The sequence below is a fragment of the Myotis yumanensis genome, unplaced genomic scaffold, assembly GCF_028538775.1.
Source record: "Myotis yumanensis isolate MYYU_CA2020_CCGP unplaced genomic scaffold, mMyoYum1.0.hap1 SCAF_21, whole genome shotgun sequence".
In the NCBI taxonomy this organism is placed as follows: Eukaryota; Metazoa; Chordata; class Mammalia; order Chiroptera; family Vespertilionidae; genus Myotis; species Myotis yumanensis.
The window spans coordinates 11030001-11055813 of record NW_027223772.1 but is presented as its reverse complement, the minus strand read 5'-3'; the positions used below and the strand labels follow the sequence as shown (position 1 = coordinate 11055813).

Below are 25813 nucleotides of genomic sequence, written 5' to 3'. Positions count from 1 at the left end.
ACAAGGATAAAATAAAGATACTTTCAGAATGTAGGTGATACCATTATAATAACCTGGTTATTATTTAACCGTAAAGGAGTAAAGGGAAGACTAGGTAATAAAGGCTTGCCATTTACGTAGCTTTACTAATTTAACACTCTCCAAGTCTGTTCCCTGCTAAGCAGTGGGGGAAGGGACTGAACAAAGGCAGTTTAAACACATGCTCAGTAAGGTCTGAGCAATGTGGGAAGATGTATGTCAGTCTCACCTGAGAACAAATTAGTGGCCAGAATAGGTGTGGCCACTGCAAGGGCGTGAAACCTGAATACATAAACTACACAAAGGAATCTCTTTCTCATGTGCAGGGTTCCTGGCTCTCCTGTTTCAGGGGGCACTATAAGTATTTCTCTCTTAGCTGTGACCAGCACGGCTAGAGAGTGGACGAGTCCTGAGTAGAGGCGGCTGGGGATTGAGAAAAGGAAAAAAAGAGACAGACACAAAGACTTTAAGTAAAGCTGGGGCCAGGTGGGACGCTGCCCTCTGATGGAGAGACAGTGACCCAGAGCTGGTGCAGCGTGTTTGTTATATATAGCCTGATACCAGGAAGTTTTACTAAAGTTTTAGACAAAGAAAATTTTGTGAAATCATGGTTAAAGATCAAACTGCAATTCTTCATTCTTATGACTTCTTTGTAATTGTCACTCCTGGCTGAGCCCGGATAATTGTGTCCATTCCTGGTGCCTGGCTGAACTTAGATAATGAAACCCACCCCCTGGCGCCTGAGCTGAAGGTCAGGCTGGCTGACAACATACCTGCCTCTGGCAAGGTATGTTTCCAGGACGTGGCTCTGCCGACAATCAGCTCCTGCGCCTTCCCAGGAGCTCTCCACAGGGCACACTCCCTACACCCACGTGGCTCACAGCCTTGTGGGACTCTACACCACGGACTTTAATTAGCCTAAATGTTTGGACTGGGCCCGGCTGCAACATGGAAGGAAAGCTCTGGACACTGGCCGTGCTTTTGGCTTTACTGGAACCGTAGCTGCCCCTCTTTCAGGACTGGGTTAAAGGACATGGGACTTTGCAACCCACGGAATATATCCCCATGCAAATAAAGTTTTTTGCCACACCTCATTCTCCCATGTGGGCTTCTGAAAAGGCTTAGTTCAGTGGTACCCCAAGAGCCACCCCACTCCCTCAAGCCAGGGTGGAATTTGATTTTCCAATGACAAAAGGAAAGTTTACCTTCCATTCATCTTTTATAGAAAAAACAACAGCAACGACTTAAGGATAAATCAAAGCCAAGCAGCATCTAAGGACCAGAGGCCTTGGTCCTATAAGAAACACATAGTCCAAATTTGCAGCAAAACACACAAGTGTGCCCTTGTTTTAAGCAACAAATGAAATGAAAGAAAAAGTCCATTGGACACTGATGCCTAGAATGTTTAACTCTGAGCAGCACAGGTGTGGTGATAGCAGGAGTATCTTCTTTTGTATGGGTCCAAGCACAGTACTTGATAAATATTTTTCTAAAAAGGTGTGTGTACCCAGACCATGTATGTGTGTATTAGATATTATATTGAGCCAATTTCCCCATCTTTTATGCCAGGATTTTATACTATGGTTTAATTACATTGAATTAATAACCAGAGGTATAAGTATAGTGACCTCCTACACCTCAGAAGAATAAAAGCCAATGAGTACATTGTTACCTCTGAGGAGTAAAACCTGGGCAGGGTGATAGGAGTAGAGAGTTTATTCTCTACCTTTTATCTCACTTTAAAATTTGATTTATTTTTAACCATCCATATTGAATGTATATTTTAACCTCAAAATGTATTACAAATTATTTCTAGCCAGTTTTTTCTTTGACTGTTGATGTGTCCTGATGTGTTTTGAGCCTGCTGAAAATACTGTGATGGTAAGCCACATATACTGTCCTGACCAGGGAGCTGTTTTCATTCTTTTTTAAAAAAATATATTTTGTTGATATCTTACAGAGAGGAAGGGAGAGGGATAGAGAGTTAGAAACATTGATCAGCTGCCTCCTGCACACCCCCTAGTGAGGATGTGCCTGCAATCATGGTACATGTCTTTGACCGGAATCGAACCTGGAACCCTTCAGTCTGCAGGCCGACGCTCTATCCACTGGGCCAAATCAGTCAGGACAATTCTTTCGATGATCACACCACTTCTGGGTGATAGACTCCAGCTCTGGGCACCAGAATATGAGTAACTAGAGTGTAAGTAGAAAGGGATATCCAGGATGGCGAGGTCTAGAACCATTATACATGAAGAGTGGTGACAGGAACTGCTGGTGTATAGTCTGGGAAGATGTAATTCGGGAGTAAGGGGAGCATGATCACCAACTTTAGACACATGGGAGAAACGGTTTATTGTTCTGTGTGGGCTCAAAGGGCAGAAGTAGGACCAATGGGCAGAAATCACAGAGCACCCGCATTATGAAGAGCTTTCTAACTACCAGCGCTGTGTGATGACATCACTGTTTCTGTTCAAAGATATTGCGGAGGTCATGTTCGTGTCGGGTAGGGTTCCGCTAGAGGACATCTGCACCCCCACCTCCCTAGAGGACTTTTAATCATAACCTCCTTATTGGAACAAAAGATGTTCCTAGTGCTCTTCTCACTTAGGAATTTATAAGGGTTTATTTATTATTATTTTTAATCCTCACCTGAGGATATTTTTCCATTGATTTTTAGAGAGAGGGAAAGACAGAAACATCGATGTGAGAGAAACACATCGATTGGTTGCCTCCTGCATGCACCCTGACCAGGGCCCGGGCCTGAGAGGAGCCTCCAACTGAGGTATGTGCCCTTTACCAGAATTGAACCCTGGACCCTCTGGTCCGCAATCTGACACTCTATCCACTGAGCAAACCGGCTGGAACCATGGGGGATTAGTTGCTCTGTTTCAGGAATCAGAAGAGACCACTATGTAAGTTTCTCAATTCACAGTCTTACATATGGTAAGAGCTTAAGAACGGTGATGGTTTTTGCTTTTTTGACATATAAAATGATTTACTTAACTTTCCTCAGTGGAAACTGTAGTGACACAGAAATCACTTAGTCATAGAATTTAACTACAGATGAAAGTCACATAAATTTTGTAAACCCTCAATTAACAAAATTAGTAAAGAATGAATGGTTCTGTTCAATTGCCTAGTATACTGTCAAGTCCACAGTAAATGTTACTCCTTTTGCCCAGTTCAAATTCTGATTTCTCCTTGATGCCTTGCAGCCACCCTGAAGTGGACAGCCCTCATGCTTGTCCAAGCCTGTCTTCTGACACTAAGCACATAGTAGCATTATTTGTGTCTACTTTTCGTCTTCCTGACAGATTATAAATGTATAAGGGAGAACATGTCTGGTTTCCTCTATAATGTCCTTAATATCTAGCACAGCACCATCCACTAGCCTATCATGTGATCCATGTGTTCAGTTTTACATTTTCTAGTAGCAACATTAAAAATTAAAATGACACAGTATATAAAAATATTTCAATGTAGAATGAATGTAAAAATATTTGTAAGATATTGTACATTCTTTGTTTTTATACTAAGTCTTCAAAATCTTGTACTTTACTCCTACAGCACATCTCAAATCTGTACTAGCCACATTTCAAGTACTCAGCAGCCACTTAGCTAATGACTATTGTGTTATACTGCAGAGGTCTAGCATATTACAGATAATTAGTAAATGAATAACCAATGGGAAGTCTTTAAAAAAATAATATTTTTTTCTCTCAACAGAAGACCATGGCTGCAGGAGTCTTGCCTCAGAATGAACCACCATATTCCACTTTGGTGAATAACAGTGGGCATGCTGCAAACATGAAAGGTAATCGTTCTTTAATATGCTCTTTTTGTCTCTTTGTGCAAACTAGAGTTTAATCAAACCAGCTATATGAATGCATGTGAAAGAAAAGGCATGATTCTTTATTCATATTGAAATCCCATGTTACAGGTACTACTTGTGGCCTGTTGTTTATTTCTGTCTGACTGTTTTGCCTGTTAAAATTCCTTTTCTAAATCCTGAATAATGATCTTGGCCTGTTAAGAAAGTGTTGAAAACAATGTTTGTCTCCTTAATAATTCTTAGACTGAAATTATCCGTTTGTTCCTCTCATCAAACGCCTCCTTGCGAACCAAACTTTCATTTCTTTTCTTCTTTGGTTACTTGCAGTGTCACTTGTAAAGCACATTCAGAAGCACGCTAGCCCTGCTCCTCTCAGTTTTTGTTTCTCCGTGGTTGCCTTCACGTGGTACCAGGAAGGAAGGGTGTTGTAACCTGGACTCTCACTGCCACTTGCCCCTCACTTTTTCTTACTGTCACGAGTTGTAAGCTGGGAGCATGCCTTGAGTTTGTGCCTCTTTGGCCCTTCAGTCAGCCAAGAGATGTTGGGTAATTTGGTGTGTTTTTTGGACAGTACCCATTGCATGATTTTCTTAGCGCCCACTCTGGGTTTTACCCAAGTTCACTTTATTTCTTCTGTATAGGGAACTTTGCAGGATTTTTTCCCCAAAGTATGGATTAGATAATATAAGGAAAGGTAAGGGAGTACGGGTCTAAAGTTATTGGATGGAGTTCAATGCTTGCTGAGAGTGGTTCAGCTGATTGTGCACTTGTTGGAATCTCCTCCACCAGGGGGAGCTCTCTTTCACCAAGAAAACCAGTGTTTCCCACTTAATGACCCTGTTAGATCCTCATTTGTCTGTCTATATTGTATCTGACTACTACTGGTTACTATCATTTGTAGACAGCGTCTGTGTGCCACACTTACTGTATGTTAGTGTCACTGCCTTAGAATGAAATGCTGTCTAAAACAAATGCAACAATGGTGTATGCTTGCTGCTTCCATTGTAGAATAATGGGTTGTTTATTAACTCTTCAGCTAACAAGTGTAAAAGTTAGATGAACCTTTTCCCCTGTCCTTTCTTTTGTTGCAGTGTTACTTTTTAGTTGGTGTTTCTCCCTGGGGATTCTGTTGGCTTTAGAGGTGGGGCACCTCCTCATTGTGCAGGAGAGCCCCAGCGCTGATCCCTGCGTCCTCCCCAACAGAGTCCAGTAATGTCCCCAAATTACAATGACAATCAAAAAACTCTAGACTTCTCCAAACACTTCTATTATGACTCACTAAGTAAGCTGATTTTTACCTTTCCCAAAACCATCTTTTTATTTATTTATTTATTTATTTTAATCCTCACCCAAGGATATTTTTCCATTGATTTTTAGAGAGAGTGGAAGACAAAGGGAAAGACAAAGAGAAATATTGATGAGAGACACATCAATTGGTGCCTCCTGCATGTGCCCTTGGGAGAAACCTGCAATCAAGGTACATGCCCTTGACCGAAATTGAACCCGGGACCCTTCAGTCCATAGGCGGACACTACCCACTGAGCCAAACTGGCTAGGGCCCAAAACCATCTTTTTAATTAAAACTGTCCTCATTATATAAATATAGCTAATTTTAAATTTGGGGGGAAATTTGGAAAATTTTAAAAATTAATTTATATCTTTTTGTTGTTGTTGTTGCTAATCCTCACTTGAGGATATTTTTTCCATTGATTTTTTTTTAGAGAGAGAGTTGAAGGGAGAGGTTGAGACAAAAAAAGAGAAACATTGATGTGAGAGAAATATCGATTGGTTGCCTCCCGCACGCACCCTGACCGGGGCTGGGGATTGAGCCTGCAATTAAGGTATGTGTCCTTGATTAGAGTCAAACCTGAGACCCTTCAGTCCACGGGCCAATGCTCTAACCACTGAGCAACCGTCTAAGGCTACATCTAACGTTTTCAAAGTGCATCTAATCTATAAAAGTAGTCAGTTATTCTTTATTGAGTTAACATTGGGATGGGAACTCTTTTTTTAAATGTTCGCCAGTGAGGGTTATATTTAGGAAAGTGTTGAAATACTGAGATTTCAGGTTTAAAGAGCTGTGACATGTGTAGGACAGTGTTAAGGTTAGGGTGGGGGTTAAGGTTAATGTTAGGATTTAGGGTCAGGGCTTGGATTAGGGCTAGGGTTAAGATTAGGAGTTAAGGTTAGGGCTAGGGTTAAGTATAGGGTTACAGTTAGGATTTCGGTTTAGGGTTAGTGTTATTGGTAGGATTAGGGTTAGGGTTAGGGATTAGGGTTTGGACTAGAGTCAGGGTTAACATTTAGTGTTAGGGTTAAATGTGTTGGGTACTGTTTGAAAGATTTAGAATTCACATTGGCAAGGCTGGGAAATGTTTACGAAGTGTTTGAAACACTTGGTAGTTATGCGAAATGTGTAGGAAAGTGTTGAAAAATGAGAATTAAAAGAGCTATGACATGTGTAGGATAATGTTTAAAACACTTAGAATCCACATTGAAAACCCTGGGATATATGTAGTAAAGTTTTTGAAAACACTTATAATTCACTTAGAAGGACCTTGGATATATGTAGGAAAGTGGTTGAAATACGTAGAATTCACTTTTATAAAGTGGGGAAATATGTAGGGAAAAAAATGTTCGCTGGTGAATCGTGGGAAAAATTAATTAGGGAATACATAAAATATTTAAATTATTATTAAAGAAATAAAGACTTATCAAGAACTAGCTTTGGAATGAGACAGACAGATTTAAATCTTAGTTCTGCTACTTTAAGAAAAAAATATCAAACATTTATTTTGGGAAATTTCAAAAATTTACAAAAGTATACAGAATACAGTAAAGATACTCATGGAGGTACCACCCCTCCCCATGGAGGTACCATCACCCAGCTTTAACAACATCAGCTCACTCACGTTCTCCTCTCCTTTCTCATGCTTCCATTTACTTCATTTTATTCATTAAACATGTCATCATAACCATAACTAAAAAAATTAGTAATTGCTTTATGTTAGCAAATATCTAAACACTGCTCAAATTTCTAATGATCTCATATATGTATGTGTGAATCGAGATCCAATAAAGGTCAATGTTCTATAATTCAACTAGTTGCATGAAATTCGTGCAAGAGTAGGCCTTCCTTCCCCTGGCCGCCAGCACCGGCTTCCCTCTGGCACCGAGGACCGGGACTTATCTCCAGCACCCAGGACCTGGGCTTTCATCGCAGCCCCGGCTTCATCTAGAAGGTTGTCTGGAAGGACGTCCCGTGTAATTAACATATTACGCTTTTATTATTATAGACTAGAGGCCCGGTGCACAAAATTCATGTGGGGGGGGGGTGCGGAGGGCCCCTCAGTAACCTCGCTCATCTCCACATGTCTTCCCACTCCACTTTCCACCTTCTCAGGCAGCAGGAGAATCAATGTTTCCTCTCATTAACTCGGAAAAGCACGCCCTGTCCCCTGCTGCCCGGCAGCAGTGTGCTAGGCCCCAACGAGCGAGGCTCAGTCAGGGCAGCCTTCATTCATGGGTGCCAGCACCCAAAGTGCACATTCCTCCTCTGCAGTCGCCCCGACTATCCCACCGTTTCACTGAGAGGACGGAACTCCTTGCCTCTTCTGGGTTCCTGATCTTGAATGGTGACTCAAGGCACCTCAGCGAGGGCCGCCCACACCCACCAGGTGTGTCTGTCTGCACCTGCTCCCACCTCAACACCTGCATTAGCCCCACGGAGGTGATCTCGTCACTGCACTGGCCTCCGCGGGAACAGGGCATCACCACTCCGCCCTCTCACTGTCATCTCACAGGCGCCCACCCTCAGCACCCAGAACACCCAGACTCTCTCCAAAGGACATGAGCGTGTCGGAGGGGACATGTGCAAGTCCTGTGGGGGTTGTAGGCATGCTGGGGTTGATGGAAGTGTGGCGGAGGGGCGGGGGGGAATTTGCGCACGCCATGGTCCGGGACTGTTGCAGGTGTGCTGGGGGACATTCGAACTCCAGGGGGGTGAGGAAAAGATGTGCGTACTGGAGGCCTGCAACTGTGCAGATCCGCAAACCCCCGTGGCACGGCCAGGAGGACGTCAATCTGGCCTGCACGGTGGCTGTCCCTGCGATCGCGCATCTTCTGGGCCAGTAGGTGGGACTTGCGCAGCCACGCCTCGGTGCTAATGGCCTGCAGGTGCTACTTCAGCTCAGCCTGCAGGCTCTGCTTGGCGTGCTCACGGCTACCACCACTGCCATGTGGGGAGTACAGGCCACCCTCCATCAGCCCACCTCCCCCACCCAGAGGCTCTCCGCTTGCGCTGCCCACAGGCCCGGAGCAGCCTGGGTGGGGCTGGACACCTGTGCGCGCTGCCCACCAGCTGCTCTGCACCTGTGTATGCTGCCCACCAGCCTGGAGCACACTGCCCACTGGCCCAGAGCTGCCCACTGGCTGTTCCGCACCTACGTGTGCTGCCCACCAGCCTGGAGCAGCCGGGGCGGGTGCCCCACCCCGCCTGCTCCACGCCTCCACACTTGCGCTGCCCACAGGCCCTCTGGGCAGGCCTGGCTGCCACCATCTTTTGTCACGGAATGACCCTCAATTTCCATATCCCCTCCTTATTGGCTGTGGGCGCCGCCATCTTTGTCATGGAGTTACAGTCAATTTGCATATTTCCTCTTTATTAGATAGGATATATATCTTACATCTTTTTTAACATGGTGTTTCCCCCTCTTTCCTCTATCTCCTTTTTACTTACAGTTTATTTGTTGAAGAAACCAGGTTTTTTGCCCAATAGAGTTTGCCATGATCTATATTTTGCTGGTTATATCCACACTAGAGGCCCAATGCACGAAATTCTTGCAAGAGGCTGGCCCTTGCAGCCCTGGCTTCATCCTGAAGGTCATCCAGAAGGGCGTCCAGAAGGATGTCCAGTCTAATTAGCATATTACACTTTTATTATTATAGATGGTGCTTTCTGTAAACTGAGTTGGTAGAGGGATGTAGAGTCTATAGTCAGGTTGGTTTGTTTTTTTTGGCAACAATATTTCATGGATGGTACTGTTCTCTTTTATCAGGATGCCCATGATGTTTGGTTGTCTATCTTCTTGTGATGTTAGTTATTTTATTTTGAAATAATTTTAGACTTACAGAAAAGCACACAAAGAATTTCTATATACTGATTACTATTCACCCAGAGATCACCATTCAAGTTTCGTCAACTGACCCAAAAATATTCTTTGGTATATGATATACCAAAATTTAATATTAAAAGGATACTTGTCATGGTTTTGTAGATTCTTTCAATGATCACAGTTTGTGCTTTTGTGAACTTTATGAAGATTGCAGGCCATTATTTGCAGCATGTTTTCTCAATTCAATTTTATCTCCTATTTAGTTATGACAGGATTGAGGTTATGCATTTTGGACAGAAACATCACAGAAATGATTCTGTGCTTTTCTCACTACATCCATCATGAGATAGAAGATGTCATTTTGCCCCGTCACTGGAAACGATAAGTTTGATTGTGTCAGCAAAGTGGTGTCTGCTGAGATTAATCCATTATAAATTATTCTTTCTCCCTTTGTTGCAGAAGACCGGGTTAAAAACCAAGCCACACTTAGAGAAAGGGAGTTATATTTTATTATTAAATTCTGCACAGGCCCAGAGAAAAATGTGTCTTTCAAATTCTGGGCCCCCACCATGGAAGAAACTCTATTTATACTTTTTCTAGTCCTTTGTCTCCCAAATTTGGAATGAGACTTCCGGGCCTTCTGAGAAAGAAGGCCTGCGTGCTGGGAAAGGGCCATGAAACCATATCTCAAGGCCTGGCCGGGTGTCAGCACTGACAACTCTGTCTGGGGCATAGTTTACGGCCTCTCTGGAATGGGAGTGGTCTTATTTTCCTTATTATTTAAGACAGAAGCCAGAATAGCAGGGTTGAAATTTCAAACAGCAGTTTTTATATAAGATGGAAGCTTCACCTTCATAACTAATATTTTGTGGAGTGATGCTTTGAGACTAATGTAAATGCCCTGGTCCTCATTCAACTTTCACCCAGGAGTTTTATCATCTATTGGTGTTTCTTGGCTGAATTAATTATTACTATGATAGATAATTAAATAGTAGTTTTCTAATTCCATCATTCCTTCTGCATTTCTTTTTTAAAAATATATTTTTATTTATTTCAGAGAGGAAGGGAGAGGGAGAGAGATAAAAACATCAATGATGAGAGAGAATCATTGGTTAGCTGCTTCCTGCACGCCCCCGCACTGGGGATCGAACCCACAGTCCAGGCATGTGCCCATGACCGGAATCAAACCCAGGACCCAGGCCGCAGGCCAACACTCTATCCACTGAGCCAAACCAGCTAGGGCTCCTTCTGCATTTCTTAATTGGCATTCTACTGTATGGAAGAACTCTATCCATTTATTTGTTTAGTTTTGGGGTGTTTTTTTTTCCACTGTAGATTCCTATTCTGCTTAATGGAATATAATTCTCTACTACAGTTTGTTTGGATGCTCAAATTGTCCCATATTTGGCCAGTAAGAGCTCCCTCAAGCTGCTCGCTATGTCTTTTGACATTTCCCCACCATTCCTGCATTCCTTGCTTTCTGGCACACCAAGCTCTTTTAGTCTCATCTTGTACTTTTCCTGTCCCAGCTCTGAAATCAGCCATTTCTCCATAGGGCCTTGTGGGGAATGGATTTAGAAATCAAGATGGGCTCACTAATGGATGTGCACACTACTACTGGAATGTCATCATTCCCAAGCTCCCTAGAAGACAAAGCTAGGAAGTGTATGTTCGTATATATACGTGCTATGTCTATCCACTTCTACATGCATAGTTATTTCTGTTCTATCTGTATATATTGAAAACCATGAGGTTGTATTGGTACTTCCATTCTAAACGAACCATATACCATCATTCTAGCTTTCCTCATTTTTTATGTTTCTAATTCTCTTCTCCACAAATGAGAAACCTGTCTCTTATTATCCCCATTGTGTTTACTTATTTACCCAATCCTTTTCACAACCAGTCTTCGAGCCCTGCCTGGCCATCGTCCAACTCAGGTCTTTTTTTCTACACAGGGCTCGCTCCCTGCCAGGTCACATGCCACATGCTGTACTAGTTGCCTCCTCTGCCTTAGCCCAGACCTCTGCTAAATGACCTTTACTTAGACCTGCCTAATGGCTATTTTTTCTTTGACTATATATACACTTTCAATTAAAATATTGAAATAATGATACAGTCACATGCAAATGTAAGAAATAAGACAGAAAGATCCCATTTACCCTTTATTCAGTTTCTACCAATAGTAACATCTTACACTAAACTAAAACTGTACAGTATCACAGCCAGGATATTGACATTGTTTCAGTCAAGATAAGGTCACTTCTATCACTAAAAGGATCCCTCCTGTTGTCTTGTATAGTCAAACCCACTTACATCCATGACTATGACCCCTGATGACCATTAACCAGTTTCCCATTTCTATCATTTATTTTAAGAATGTTATAGCCCTAGCAGGTTTGACTCAATGGATAGAGCATCAGCCCACAGACTGAAGGCTCCCAGGTCCAATTCGGTCAAGTGCACGTACCTTGGTTGCAGGTTCCCTGGCCCTGTTCGGGGGGTGTGTAGGAGGCAACCAATCAATGTGTCTCTCCCATGTCAATGTTTCTCTCTGTCTCTCTCTCCCTTCCACTCTCTCTAAAAAAATCAATGGAGAAAATATCCTTGGATGAGGCCTTACAAACAAACAAGAAAGAATGTTATATAAATGAAATCATACAACATGCAACCTTTTAGATTTAGCCTTTTTCAACTTGTCCTGATTCCCTTAAATTTCGTCCAGGTTGTTGTGCTTATCTACAGTGTATTTTTTTTATTTCTGAGTAGCATTCTCTGGTATGGGGTTTAGCCATTCACTCATTGAACGACATCTGGGTTGTTTCCAGTTTTGGGTTATTATGAATAAAGCTGTGTGAACATGCACATACAGATTATTGTGTGAACGAACATGAATTGTGTCATTACTCTGTGATAAATAGCCAAGAGTTTACTTCCTAGGCCATAAGATTGTTGCATATTTAGTTTCATATGAAACTGCCAAACTATTTTCCAGAATGGCTATACCATTTTATATCCCTACCAGCAATGTAAGTGATTAAATTTCTCTGCAGCCTCACCAGCATTAGGTGTTGTCACTAGTTATTTTAGGCATTCTAGTAGGTTTCTTGAGGTATCTCATTGCAGTCTGCTGAACTCACTTATTAGGTCTAGGAGGTTTTGGAGAATCCTTGGAATTTCCTGTATAAACAATCATCTCTGCAAATAAGGATAGTTTTGTTTCTTTCCTTTATAATATGTATGATATTATTTTTCCCCTTTCCTCATTGTAGTGGCCTAGAACTTCTACTGAGCAGAATAAGAGTCATGAGAGCAGACATCCTGCCTCCATCCTGATCCATACCTTTCAGTATGATGTTGTTTTCAATAGATGCTCTATAGCAAGTTGAATTAATTGCCCTTTCTTGTTAACTTGAACAGGTGTTGGAATTTATCAGATGTCATTTCTGTCAGTTGAAAATCTACTCATATGATTTTTTTTTCTTTAGCCTGATTATATATATATATATATATATTGATTGATTTTTGAATGTTCATCCATTCTCACAGGCCTGCAGTAAATCCCATCTGATAATGGTGTGTGATTATTTTTATGCATTGCTGAATTTGATCTGCTAATATTTTGATGAGAATTTTGTACTTAAGTTCTAAAGAGACATTGAATTGTAGTTTTATTTTTTTTTGTACAGTCTTTGCTTTAGGTGAAAGAGTGATCCTAGCCTCATAAAAAAAGGTTGGAAATGTTCTGTCCTCTTCTATTTTCTGAAAGATATTGTGTGAAATTAGTTAAATTCTTTAAATGTTGGGTAGCATTTTCCAATATCTCAGCAGCAGTCTTTTGCCCTAGGAGGCTACAGATTTTTTGCTCATTACTCAGTATTTTCAAGTAATGACCATTATTTGTCTGCCCTGAGTGAGTAACTTGTATCAGTCCTTCAGGTATCCCCAGACAGGTTAGAACAAACACACAATAATTTTCAAAGAGTGCTACCAAGCAGGGCAGTGGGGGGTGGAGAGTGGGTGGGGCAAAGACAAGTGAAAAGGTTGCCTTTTCTCTTGATTCAGCATTTGCTTGGTTGCTGTACATCTCTCAGTATTTTCCAGAGTTCTGACAAAGTTGGTTCTGACAGCTTCTGATTGATTTAGATGTTCCTGTTGGTAGGAGAGGTGTTTGGATATGCCTACTCCTCTGTGCTGTTAGTGTCACTTCTCTCTTTTATTCTTTTTTTTTCTTTTCTTTTTTTTATTGTTTTATTGCTTAAAGTATTACAAAGAGTATTACGTATGTCTCCTTTTTTTCCCTGCCCTTGACAATCCCTGGCCTCCCCTATCCCCCAGTATCTTATGTCCATTGGTTATGCTTATATGCATGCATACAAGTCCTTCGGTTGATCTCTTACCCCTCTCCCTCCTGCCCCCCAACCCTCCCCGGCCTTCCCGCTGTAGTTTGACAGTCTGTTTGAGGCAGCTGTGCCTCTGTATCTATTATTGTTCAAAAGTTTATACTGGTCTCTATTATCCATGAATGAGTGAGATCATGTGGTATTTTTCCTTCATTGACTGGCTTATTTCACTTAGCATAATGCTCTCCAGTTCCATCCATGCTGTTGCAAATGGTAAGAGTTCCGTCTTTTTTCCAGCAGCATAGTATTCCATCATGTAGATGTACCACGGTTTTCTAATCCATTCATCTACTGATGGGCACTTAGGCTGTTTCCAGATCTTAGCTATGGTGAATTGTGCTGCTATGAACATATGGGTGCATATATCCTTTCTGATTGGTGTTTCTGGTTTCTTGGGATATATTCCTAGAAGTGGGATCACAGGGTCAAATGGGAGTTCCATTTTTAGTTTTTTGAGGAAACTCCATACTGTCTTCCATAGTGGCTGCACCAGTCTGCATTCCCACCAGCAGTGCACAAGTATTCCTTTTTCTCCACATCCTCTCCAGCACTTGTCGTTTGTTGATTTGTTGATGATAGCCATTCTGACAGGTGTGAGATGGTACCTCATTGTTGTTTTGATTTGCATCTCTCGGATGATTAGTGACTTTGAGCATGTTTTCATATGTCTCTTGGCTTTCTGAATGTCCTCTTTTGAAAGGTGTCTATTTAGATCCTTTGCCCATTTTTTGATTGGATTGTTTATCTTCTTTTTGTTAAGTTGTATGAGTTACCTATAAATTTTGGAGATTAGGCCCTTATCAGATATGACATTGGCAAATATATTTTCCCACGCAGTGGGCTTTCCTGTTGTTTTGTTGATGGTTTCTTTTGCTGTGCAGAAGCTTTTTATTTTGATGTAGTCCCATTTGTTCATTTTCTCCTTAGTTTCAAGTGCCCTAGGAGCTGTATCAGTGAAGAAATTGCTTTGGCATATGTCTGAGATTTTGTTGCCTTCGGATTCTTCTAGTATTTTTATGGTTTCCCGTCGTACATTTAAGTCCTTTATCCATTTTCAGTTTATTTTTGTGTATGGTGTAAGTTGGTGGTCTAGTTTCATTTTCTTGCATGTATCTGTCCAATTTTCCCAACACCATTTATTAAAGAGACTATCTTGGCTTCATTGTATGTTCTTGCCTCCTTTGTCAAATATTAATTGAGCATAATGGTTCGGGCTGATTTCTGGGCTCTATATTCTATTCCATTGATCTATATGTCTGTTCTTGTGCCAGTACCAGGCAGTTTTGAGAACAATGGCTTTATAATACAGCTTGATATCTGGTATTGAGATCCCACCTACTTTGTTCTTTCTCAGGATCGCTGCAGCTATTCGCGGTCTTTTTTTATTCCAGATGACTTTTTGGAGAGTTCATTCTAGATCTGTGAAGTATGCCGTTGGTATTTTAATGGGAAGTGCGTTGAATTTATAGATTGCTTTGGATAGTATGGACATTTTAATGGTGTTGATTCTATCAGTCCATGAACATGGTATGTTCTTCCATCTGTTTATGTCTTCCTCTATCTCTTTTTTCAACGTCCTATAGTTTTCTGAGTAGAGGTCTTTTACCTCTTTAGTTAAGTTTATTCCTAGGTATCTTAATTTTTTTGGTGCGATGGTAAATGGGATTGTTTTTTTAGTCTCTCTTTCTGAAAGTTCACTATTGGTTTATAGAAATGCCTTAGATTTCTTGGGGTTAATTTTGTATCCTGCTACATTGCCAAATTCATGTATTAAGTCTAGTAGTTTTTTGATGGAGTCTTTAGGGTTTTGTATGTATAATATCATGTTGTCTGCAAATAAGGACAGTTTTACTTCCTCTTTTCTAGTTTGGATGCCTTTTATTTCTTCTTGCCTAATTGCAATGGCTAATACTTCCAGTACTATGTTGAACAGGAGTGGTGAGAGGGGGCATCCCTGTCTTGTTCCTATTCTTAGGGGAAATGGTGTTAGTTTTTGTCCATTGTCATACATGGCTTTTATTGTGTTGAGGTATGATCCTTCTATTCCCATCTTGCTGAGAGTTTTTATCAAAAATGGGTGTTGGATTTTGTCAAACGCTTTTTCTGCATCAATTGATATGACTATGTGGTTTTTTTCTTTCAATTGTTTATGTGATGTATCACATTTATTGATTTGCGGATATTGTACCATCCTTGCATCCCTGGGATAAATCCTACTTGGTCATGGTGTATGATCTTTCTGATGTACTGCTGGATCCGATTTGCTAAGATTTTGTTGAGGATTTTGGCATCTATGTTCATGAGGGATATTGACCTGTAATTCTCTTTCATTGTGTTGTCTTTCCCTGGTTTTTGTATTAGGGTGATGCTGGCTTCATAGAATGAGCTTGGAAGTGTTCCTTCCTCTTGGATTTTTTGTAGTAGTCTGAGGAGGATAGGTTTTAGTTCTTCCTTGAATGTTTGGTAAAACTCCCCTGTGAAGCCGTCTGGCCCTGGGCTTTTGTTTGCTGGAAGCTTTTTGATGACTGCTTCAATTTCTTCTATAGTTATTGGCCTATTGAGATTTTTAGATTCTTCCTGATTGAGTTTTGGAATGTGGTATTTTTCTAGGAAGATGTCCATTTCCTCCAGGTTGTCTAGTTTGTTGGAGTAGAGTTGTCCATAGTATTTCTTAACAATCATTTGTATTTCTGTGGGGTCTGTTGTTATTTCGCCTCTATCATTTCTGATTTTGTTTATTTGGGTCCTCTCTCTTTGCTTCTTGGTGAGCCTAGCTAGAGGTTCGTCAATCTTGTTTATCCTTTCAAAGAACCAGCTCTTGGTTTCATTGATTTTCTGTATTGTTTTTTTGGTCTCTAGGTCATTTATTTCTGCTCTAATCTTTATTATCTCCTTCCCTCTGCTCACTATGGGGTTTTCTTGTTGCTCTCTTCTAATTCATGAGATGTAGAGTTAGATGATTTACTACCATTTTTTCTTGTTTGTTGAGGTAGGCCTGTAGAGCCATAAACTTCCCTCTCAGGACTGCTTTCGTTGTGTCCCATAGGTTTTGGATTGTTGTGTTTTCATTGTCATTAGTTTCCAGGATGTTTTTAATTTCTTCTTTGATTTCACTGGTAACCCAATCAATATTTAATAACATGCTATTCAGCTTCCAAGTGTTTGAGTATTTTGGGTTGTTTTTATTGTAATTTATTTCTAATATTATGCCATTGTGGTCTTAGAAGATGGTTGGTATGATTTCAACCTTCTTGAACTTGGGGAGACTTTGTTTGTGACCCAATATGTGGTCTATTTTTGAATATGTCTTATGAGCACTTGAGTAGAATGTATATTCCGTGGCTTTGGGGTGAAGTGTTCTGAAGATGTTAATTAAGTCCATCTGATCTAGTGAGTCATTTAGGATTGCTGTTTCTTTGCTGATTTTTTTTCTAGAGGATTTATCCAGTGATGTCAGTGGTGTATTAAAGTCCCCTACTATGATTGTATTGTTGCCGATCTCTCCTTTGATATCTTCCAGGAGTTTTTTTATGTATTTGGGTGCTTCTGCATTGGATGCATATATGTTTATCAGGGTTATATCCTCTTGTTGTATTGATCCCTTTAGTATTATGAAGTGGCCTTCCTTATCTCTTGTTTTGGCCTTCACTTTGAGGTCTATTTTGTCAGATATATGTATTGCTACCCCAGCTTTTTTTTTCATTTCCATTTGCCTGAAAGATATTTTTCCATACCTTCACTTTCAGTCTGTGTGAGTCCCCTCTTCTGAGGTGGGTCTCTTATAGACAGCAAATGTATGGGTCATGTTTTTTTATCCATTCAGCCACTGGATGTCTTTTGATTGGAGCATTTAGTCCATTTACATTTAAAGTTATTATTGAAAGGTACTTGTTTATAGCCATTTCTATTTTTTGTGGCTGTTTTCTTTCTGAGCTTTTTATTTCTTCTTTTTACACCAGTCCCTTTAGCATTTCTTGCATTGCTGGCTTGGTGGTGATAAACTCCCTTAGCCTTTTTTTGTCTGTGAAGCTTCTTATTTCCCCTTTAATTTTGAATGATAGCCTTGCTGGGATAGAGTATTCTTGGATTCAGTCCTTTGTAAATTTCCGTCCATTCTTTTCTGGCCTGATGTGTTTCTGTTGAGAAATCATTTGATAATCTAATGGGAGATCCCTTGTATGTAACTTTCTATCTCTCTCTTGCAGCCTTTAAGATTCTTTCTTTGTCCTGAACATTTGCCATGGTAATTATGATGTGTGTTGGTGTGGGTCTTTTTGGGTTCACCTTGTTTGGGACTCTCTGTGCTTGTGTGACTTTTTTCTTCCCCACCTCAGGGAAGTTTTCTGATATTATTTCTTCGAATAGTTTTTCTAATCCTTGTCCCTCTTTCTGTTGTTCTGCCACCCCTATTATTCGTATGTTGTTTCGTTTCATGTTGTCCCATAGCTCCCTTAGGCTCTCCTCCTGTCTTTTAATTTTTTTCTCTAATTGCTGTTCAGTTTGTGTGTGTGTTTTGTTTCCCTGTCTTCTAATTCCCTAATTCGGTCCTCCACTTCTCCTAGTCTACTGTTGAAACTTTCAATGGTGTTTTTTTATTGCAGCTATATCACTCTTCATTTCTTCTTGGTTCTTACATAATTTATTGATTTTTTCATCTGTTTCTTCTTGCTTCTTGCATAAGTTGTTGATATTTTCCTCCATCTGGTTTATGCATTCTAGGACCCTTAATCTGAATTCTTTTTCTGTCATGCTGCATGCCTTGGTTTCACTTAGCTGCTTTTCTGGCGAGTCCTCCTTTTCTTTCCTTTGGGGATTTCTTTGTCTACCCATGTTTGATCTCACGGATATATTTAGATGTTGAGTCGTTCAGTGGCTGCTCCCTGGGTGGCAGTGGCTCCTCAGGCTGCGTTTGCTCCTCGGGCAGTTGTGGTAGCAGCTGCTCCTTAGTAAGCAGCAGCTCCTGTGGTGGGTGTTGTTCACCGCTGTGGTGGCTCCTCTCTCTCTTTTATTCTTGAAGAATATTTTTGCCAGCTATAACATTTGCATATGACAGTTCTTTTCTCTCAAAAACTTGAAAAATATTATGCCACTTCCTCTAGCCTTCATTCTTTTAGGTGAGAAATGGCTGTCATTCAGATTGGGCTTTTTTCCTATAACTGTCATTTCTCTTTGGTTCCTTTCAAGATTTTTTTTGTCTTCAGTTTTCAGAAGTCTTCTTAGAATACATCTTGGCATAGATTTCTTTGCTTGTATCCTATCTAAGTTTCCTTTAGCTTCTTAAACAAGTAGGTTTAAGTCTTTCCCCAAATTTGGGAGATTTGCAGCCATTATCTCTTTGAATACGTTTTCAGTCCCACTCCCTTTCTGCTTTCTCTTTGAGACTCAATGATACGAATGTTGTTAGTCCTTTAGTTAATTTCCTACAGGCATCTGAGATTCTGTTGATTTGTATAAGTCTATTTTTCTCTCTGTTGTTCATATTATATAATTTCTGTTCATCTATCTGTCCTCAAGGTCACTAATTACATTCTGTCATCTTCACTATGCTATTTAACCCTTCCAGAGAGTTTTTAAATTTTAGTTATGTATTTTTTAGTTCTGTTATTACTGTTTGGTTCTATTTTTTTTTATAACCTTACTTCTTTGCTGAGCATTTCTACTCATTTGTTTTAAGAGAATTGGTAATTACATGTTGAATTATTTTTAGGATAACTTCATTGAAATCCTTATTGGATATCTTCAACATATTTATCTCTGTTTTGATATCTGTTGATTGTCTTTTCTCATTCTTATTGTGATTTTTTTGGTTCCTGGAATAACAAGTGATCTTGTATTGTATTGTAGATATTTTGAATCTTGCTTGTTTTTATTTTAGTGAGTGTTCTCCCTATTGAAGTGTAGCTCGAGACCAGGTGAGTCTGAATGCTTACTTTCCCATTCAGCCTTGTTGACTCCACCCCAACAAAAGTGGAGCACTTACACTGCCTCCTTGCACATGAATCAGATGGAATTTCAGCTCCCCCATAAGCTCCCTAACACCTTTGTGGAGAAGGAGAAGCATTGCCCTGCACTCTCATGTTACTTTTGAGTAGGGGTGTAAGACCAGCTTCCTGAGTAAAGAAAGATGACCAGCTTCTCACTGAACCCCACTGCCATCTGGGAAAGAGGAAATAAAAAGGTTATTCACCCCACTTTGTTGCTGCAGGGTGCAACTGAAGCTCATTTTCCTGCTGTGCCCTGTGGACATGGGGGGAGGGCAGGAAACATAGTGCCAACTATCCCACCTCTTACCACTTCTTTTCTCCTCATGCATGCAGGTGGAGTTGGAGGCTCAGCTCCCCACTAGGCTCCAGTGACACTGGGGACACTGTGGGGAAGACAGGAGAGCCAACTAGCCTGCTTCACACATTTTTTAATTCATTCATCAGTTGATGGACATTTGTGTTGTTTCCACTTTTTGGCTTTTGTGAGTATGCTGCTTTGAACATTTGTGTACAAGTTTTGGTGTGGGCATGTTTTCATTTTGGGGGGTATATACTTAGTAGAACTTTGGGGTTGTATGCTAACTCTTTGCTTATTTGAACTGTCAGATTTTCTTCCAAAGTAGTTTACCATTTTACATTCCCACCAGCGTTTTTGAGGGCTCTTATTTTTTCACATCCTCACCAACACTTATTGTCTGACTTTTTTATCATAGTTCTCCATGGGGATTTGAAGTGGCATCTCATTGTGGTTTTAGTTTGCATTTTTTTTTTTTTGACTGACAATGTTAAATGTCTTTTTATGTGCTTGTTGGCCATATTTGCTTTTTTTAAGAACTACCCATTCAAATCTCTTGCTCATTTTTTATGATAAAATTCACTCTTTTAAAATATTCAGTGATTTTTAGTACATACTAATATACAAAGCTGTGAAATTATCACCACCATCTAAATCCAGAACATCATCAGATCATAAAGAAATTCTGTACCAATTAGCAATCGATCCCCATTTTTTCTTTTCCTTAGTCCCTGCTAACCACTGATCTACTTTTGTCCATATAGATTTGCCTATTCAGGACATCTAACCTAATAAAAGACAAAAAGGGTAATTAACCGTACCTCTGCTACACTTTTCATTGGCTAATCAGGGCAATATGCAAATTAACTGCCAACAAAGATGGCAGTAACCGCCAACAAAGATGGCGGTTAATTTGCATACGTGCAATGATGGGAGGCGAAAGAGGAAAGAGGAAGAATGGTGATCAGCAACCCAGGCGGCAGGCAAGAGCTGGGGGGCGGGCAAAGGCCTCCTTTCCCCGCCCCCGAGCCGGTGATCACCATCAGAAAGCCAGGCGGAAACCCCAGACCCCCGGGGGCCGGGATTGCCGGCTGGCCTGCGCCCTGTGATCGCCATGGCGATCGGAGGGCGGGAGAGCCGGGGCACTGGAACCTCTCTTAAAGGTTCTCTTAAAGCAGTTGGCAAGGGACCTTGGAGAGCCCCAGCGGGCCCTGTGCCAGCAAAGCTGAGACCTGGGGCAGCTCTCTCCCAGGAAGGTCCAGGGAACAGCCACTGCAGCCCACCCCCACCCCAGCGCAAGGCAGGGCACTGGGCCCGAGGACCCACCTCCTCCCAGAGGCCCCTCGCTTGCTCATGCAGCCCTGGTCACGTCACCGGAGCAGCTATAAGGCACAGAAAGCACCAGGGACGGCCGCTTGCCCCCACCCGCATTTGCAAAGACAAGGCCCGAGGGTGTGAGGGCCGGATCACATCTCCTTCTCCCTCCTTTTGCTCCTCCTCTGGCTGCTTAGCTTGCCCAGCTTCTTATCCAGGCTCCTCTGCAGCTGGGCCCTCTTGGCGAGTTCCAGGGACCGGTCCTTGGCCCCACTGCCAGCGTACAGCACTCCCTCCTGGCTGATTCTCTGCCAGGCGTGGGCGCGGGCCCTCTCCCCACAGCCATGGATCTCGGACGGGCAGTGGCTGAGGCAGTAGCGGTGACTGCCGTGTGGGCAGAGCTGGCCCAGAGTCATGACGCTGGCCTAGCACTTGGCAAGGCCACAGGTGTTATCAGCCTTCATGGCGGCCGAGACCAGGGCTTCGAAGTCCTCCATGGAGGGCAGATCCAGGGCCACGGGTCCTTTTGCATCTTTCTTCTTTTTCTTTTCTGGTAACTTCCGCAGTCCCGGGCCTGTGGCCCGTGGGCCCTCCTTGGCTCGCTGCTCCTGCCTGCCCCTCTCCCTCTGCAGTCGCTCCAGGTGCACAGCCCTCAGGTCCACGCTGCTCGGCTCTCGCCCCGGGGCTCCGTCTGCACGGGGCTGGAGGGCTCGGGATGGAGAGGGGTTTTGCTGTCAGTCCCTGCCGGGACGGGTGGGACAGGTGGGACTGGTGGAGCCGATTTTTTTTGTTGTTGTTGTTGGCTGTGTGCACATAGCTTTAATTCTTAAATAATTTATACTCTTCTGAAAAAAAATAAAACTCTGCGGCCCCGTGATCGCCATGGCAATCGGAGGGCGGGAGAGCCGGGGCGCAGGCTAGGTGGCACCCGGGTACCCCAGCACCTGACATGTAAAGGTCGGGGATGAAATGACTTTTCCCAACCACATCTGCAAATATCCTGGGGAAGGCATCACTGAAGAGTTCACAACTCTCTTACTTGGCAAGGAAGAAAAAAGTTGGCAACGGAAACAATCCCTTACATCAAAGTTAAGGTCCCTCTGGGTAAAAAAGAATATTTCCAACGTAAAGGAGGGAGCAGGCAAAAATAATAGGTTCTCATGACTTCCACTGAAGTTTGAGCATATGACAGAGTCAAAACGAACATACAAATTAAAACAGACAGTGGACATTCAAATGACCTGAATCAACTGTCACTATTTGTCCCAATAGCAGCAATGCTTATGTGATAATATAGTTTAACAGACATACAAAACAAGTCACATAAGATAGGTTCGGCTTCTAAAGTAAATTGAATATGTTCTTTTAAAATTCTAATGTCCTTCCCTCTGACTATAATTCTTAATTTTCCAATTAGAAAATTACCCCAGGTGATCCAGTAACATGTAGAACTCCAGTAACCTAACTTATTTAAAAAAACAAACATCCCAACCATTTTTAAAATATTTAAATTGATATTTTAGGGTTAAAATTATAGAAGATATTTAGATCCAAATATATTTTCTGAATAGAAAATATTTCAGTTTTTGATTAAAAAAAACATTAAAAAATATATAAGTGATACATTTTCCCAAGGAACTCTGAATAGTACCTTTCCCTCTACCTTTCTTCAAATTGAGAGAATCTATGGAGTTCTCTCTACTGCACAAGTTTTAATGAAAGAAAATAAGACTTTCTAAGAGCATCAAATACATGTTTTCTTATTTACAAACATATACACTCTTCTCTCTCTCTCTCTCTCTCTCTCTCTCTCTCTCTCTCTCTCTTTAAAATATATCCTTACTGATTCAGAGAGGAAGGGAGAGGGAGAGAGATAAAAACATCAATGATGAGAGAGAATCATTGATCGGCTGCCTCCTACACACCCCATACTGGGGATCAGGCCAAAACCTGGGCATGTGGCCTGACCTGGAATCAAACTGTAACTTCCTGGTTCATAGGTTCATGCTAAACCACTGAGTCACACCCGCCGGGCTCAATTCTTATTTATAAATTCATTCCAAGGACATATACAGCTTGAAAAGCTTTGGAAGCAGTTTGAAAAAAAAACTAGCTTTTAAGTAACAAGAAAACAGTTATAGAAGAAAGTTTAAATTAAAAGAAAAAAAATGTTTTAATTTATTCAAGAGTGGGAACTTCCTCCATGAAAATGTGTACCTTGACTGTGGATGGCTGGGTGGCCTTATCACACCTTAGGAATTCAAATGCTTTTTACAATGAAAAGAAAGAGAGTTTCATCTCATTTCTCTCCCAGGGTAGATGTCTGACAACAGAAGGTGGACATCAATAAAAGGAGGGGCTTGCACAATCAATCCAGAAAGTCAGCAATCTATGAATAATCCAGAACTGAGTATTTATCTCCTCTGCCACACACCCTCCCTCCCAGCCAGTGAGCAAGATAATTACTCTCAAGTCAAACTAAATGCCCCCCAGTCACAGTGGCCCGATGCTGACATACAAAGCATGCAAATAATTCTCACTCTGGCATACAAGTGACAACTTTCTTGGAAGAAAAGCAAATACTGTAAATTTCTCAAAGTCTTCCTGAAACATTTTTTAAAATAATTTTTACTTCTTTAGAAAAAGTGCATACATGGCAAACCATCTGTAATAAAAGGCCCATTCTATAAAATTTTCCTGGTCCTACTCATATCTGCAATCAATCATATTTACAGACAAATATATCTATACTAATAAAAGAGTAATATGCTAATTAGACTGGGAGACCTTCCAGATGTTCTTCTGGACAAAGCCATGGTGGTGGGGCCGAGGTAGAGGCGGTTAGAGGCCAAGAGGGGAGGGCAGTTGTGGGTGATCAGGCTGGTGGGGGGTGGGGCCGTTGGGGGTAAGCAGACCAGCAGGGGGGCCAGTTGGGGGCAAGAAGGCCATCAGTGGGGGTCAGTTGGAGGTGATCAGGACAGCGGGGGGCAGTTTGGAGTGAGCAGACTGGTGGGGGAGCATTTGGGGGCAAGCAGGCTGGCAGCGGGGGGGGGGGGGCAATTGGGGGCGAACAGGCCGGCATGCAGAGTGGTTAGAGGCAATTAGGCAGGCAGGCAGGCAGGTGAGCGGTTAGGAGCCAGCAGTCCCGGATTATGAGAGGGATGTCCGACTGCTGGTTTAGGCCCAATCCCTGTAAACTGGCAGGACATTTTTCACAGGGTCCCAAATTGGAGAGGGTGCAGGCCAGGCTGAGGAACACACCCTCCCCCATGCACGAATTTCATGCACCGGGCCACTAGTTTCATATAAATAGAATAATACTAGTATATGTGATTTTTGTGTCTGCCTTCTTTTATTTAGCGTGATAATGTTTTTAAGGTTCATCCTTGTGGCATGTATCATAAGTCATCTTTTTTATTGTTGAGTAATATTTCATTGTATGAATATACTACATTTTGTTTATCTATTTGGATTGATGCACAATTTGGTTGTTTGTACTTTTGGCTAGTCTAATAATGCTCATGAATTTTTGTGTACATGTTTTTGTGTGGATGGATGTATTTTCTGTTGTTTTTGTAAATCCTCACCCAAGCATATCTTTTCCATTGATTTTTAGAGAGAGTGGAAGGGAGAGATTGGGGGATGGGGAAACAGATAGAGAGATGGGGGGTGGCAGGGGAGAAAGAAGAAACATTGATGTGAGAGAGATACATCGACTGGTTGCCTCCTACATGCTCCCCGCCTGGGCCTGGGGTTTGAACCTGCAACCTAGGTATGTTCCCTTGACCAGAAATCAAACCCAAGATCCTTAGGTTCATGGGCCAACACTCTCACCACTGAGCAATACCATACAGGGCTGTGTGGATGTATTTTTTTTAAATTATTGTTTAAAGTATTACATATGTCTCCTTTCTCCCTGATTGCCCCCCCCCCCACCTGCCACTCCCACCCCCAAGGACAAGCCCTGGATGTATTTTTAATTGCTCTTGAGACTATACCTAGGAGTGGAATTACTGGGTCACATGGTGACTCCATGTTTAACATTTTGAGGAAGTGCCAAACTGTGGTTTTGAAATGTATTTCCCTACTGACTAATGATATTGAACATCTTTTCATGCTTATTGACCATTTATATATCTTCTTGGGAGAAATGTCTATCCATATCCTTTGCCCATTTTTTAATTGGGTTATTTAACTTTTTATTGTTGAGTTGTAAGAGTTCTTTATAGACTACTGTGGATACTAGTTTATTATATTAATCTTGTTTTTGCCCTCTCTGGTTTTCTTCATTTGTTCTTGTGGATTTGAATTATCATCTTCTGTCTCATACTTACTTTAATACAACTCTACACCCACCTACTCCTTTGTGCTATTACTGTCATATATATTACATTTCTAAATGAATAGCCCCAACAATATATTTATATACATATTATTTTGTACAGTCCTTTTCAAATCACTTATTGGAATAAAGGAAAAGAAAAACACAGTTTTACTGTCTTATATTCTTAAGTAATTACAATATTTTATATTATACTGCCTTGTAATTTACCAATATCCTTCTTCTTTTCATGTGGATTCACATTAATTTCTTGGGTCACTTGCTTCAATCTGAAGAATGTCCTTTAATATTTATTGTAAGTTGGGTCTGCTAGCAAGAAAGTTCCTATTTTTTTATTTATCTGGGAATGTCTTTATTTCCCCTTCCATTTTAAAAGATAATATTGTTGGATATAAGATTTTTGGTTGACAATGTTTAATTTTCAGTACTTTGAATATATTATCCCTTTGCTTTTTGGTTTTCATTTGTTTCTGATAAAAAATCAGCTGAAATCTTATTTACTAGTAAG

The 25813-nt window shown here is 41.3% G+C and overlaps 1 protein-coding gene across 2 annotated transcripts in view; it reads left to right on the top strand.

Annotated features, from left to right (window-relative positions):
- The window catches only part of PTPDC1 (protein tyrosine phosphatase domain containing 1), an 89246-nt gene that overhangs the window by 25899 nt on the left and 37534 nt on the right, over window positions 1-25813 (top strand). Inside the window, exon 2 of one of the 2 annotated variants that reach the window (XM_070400791.1) lies at window positions 3748-3835. In XM_070400791.1, the coding sequence (XP_070256892.1) occupies window positions 3748-3835 (88 nt within the window). Of the gene's footprint in view, window positions 1-3747; window positions 3836-25813 lie in introns of those variants that run through there. The other variant, XM_070400792.1, reaches the window with a different exon arrangement.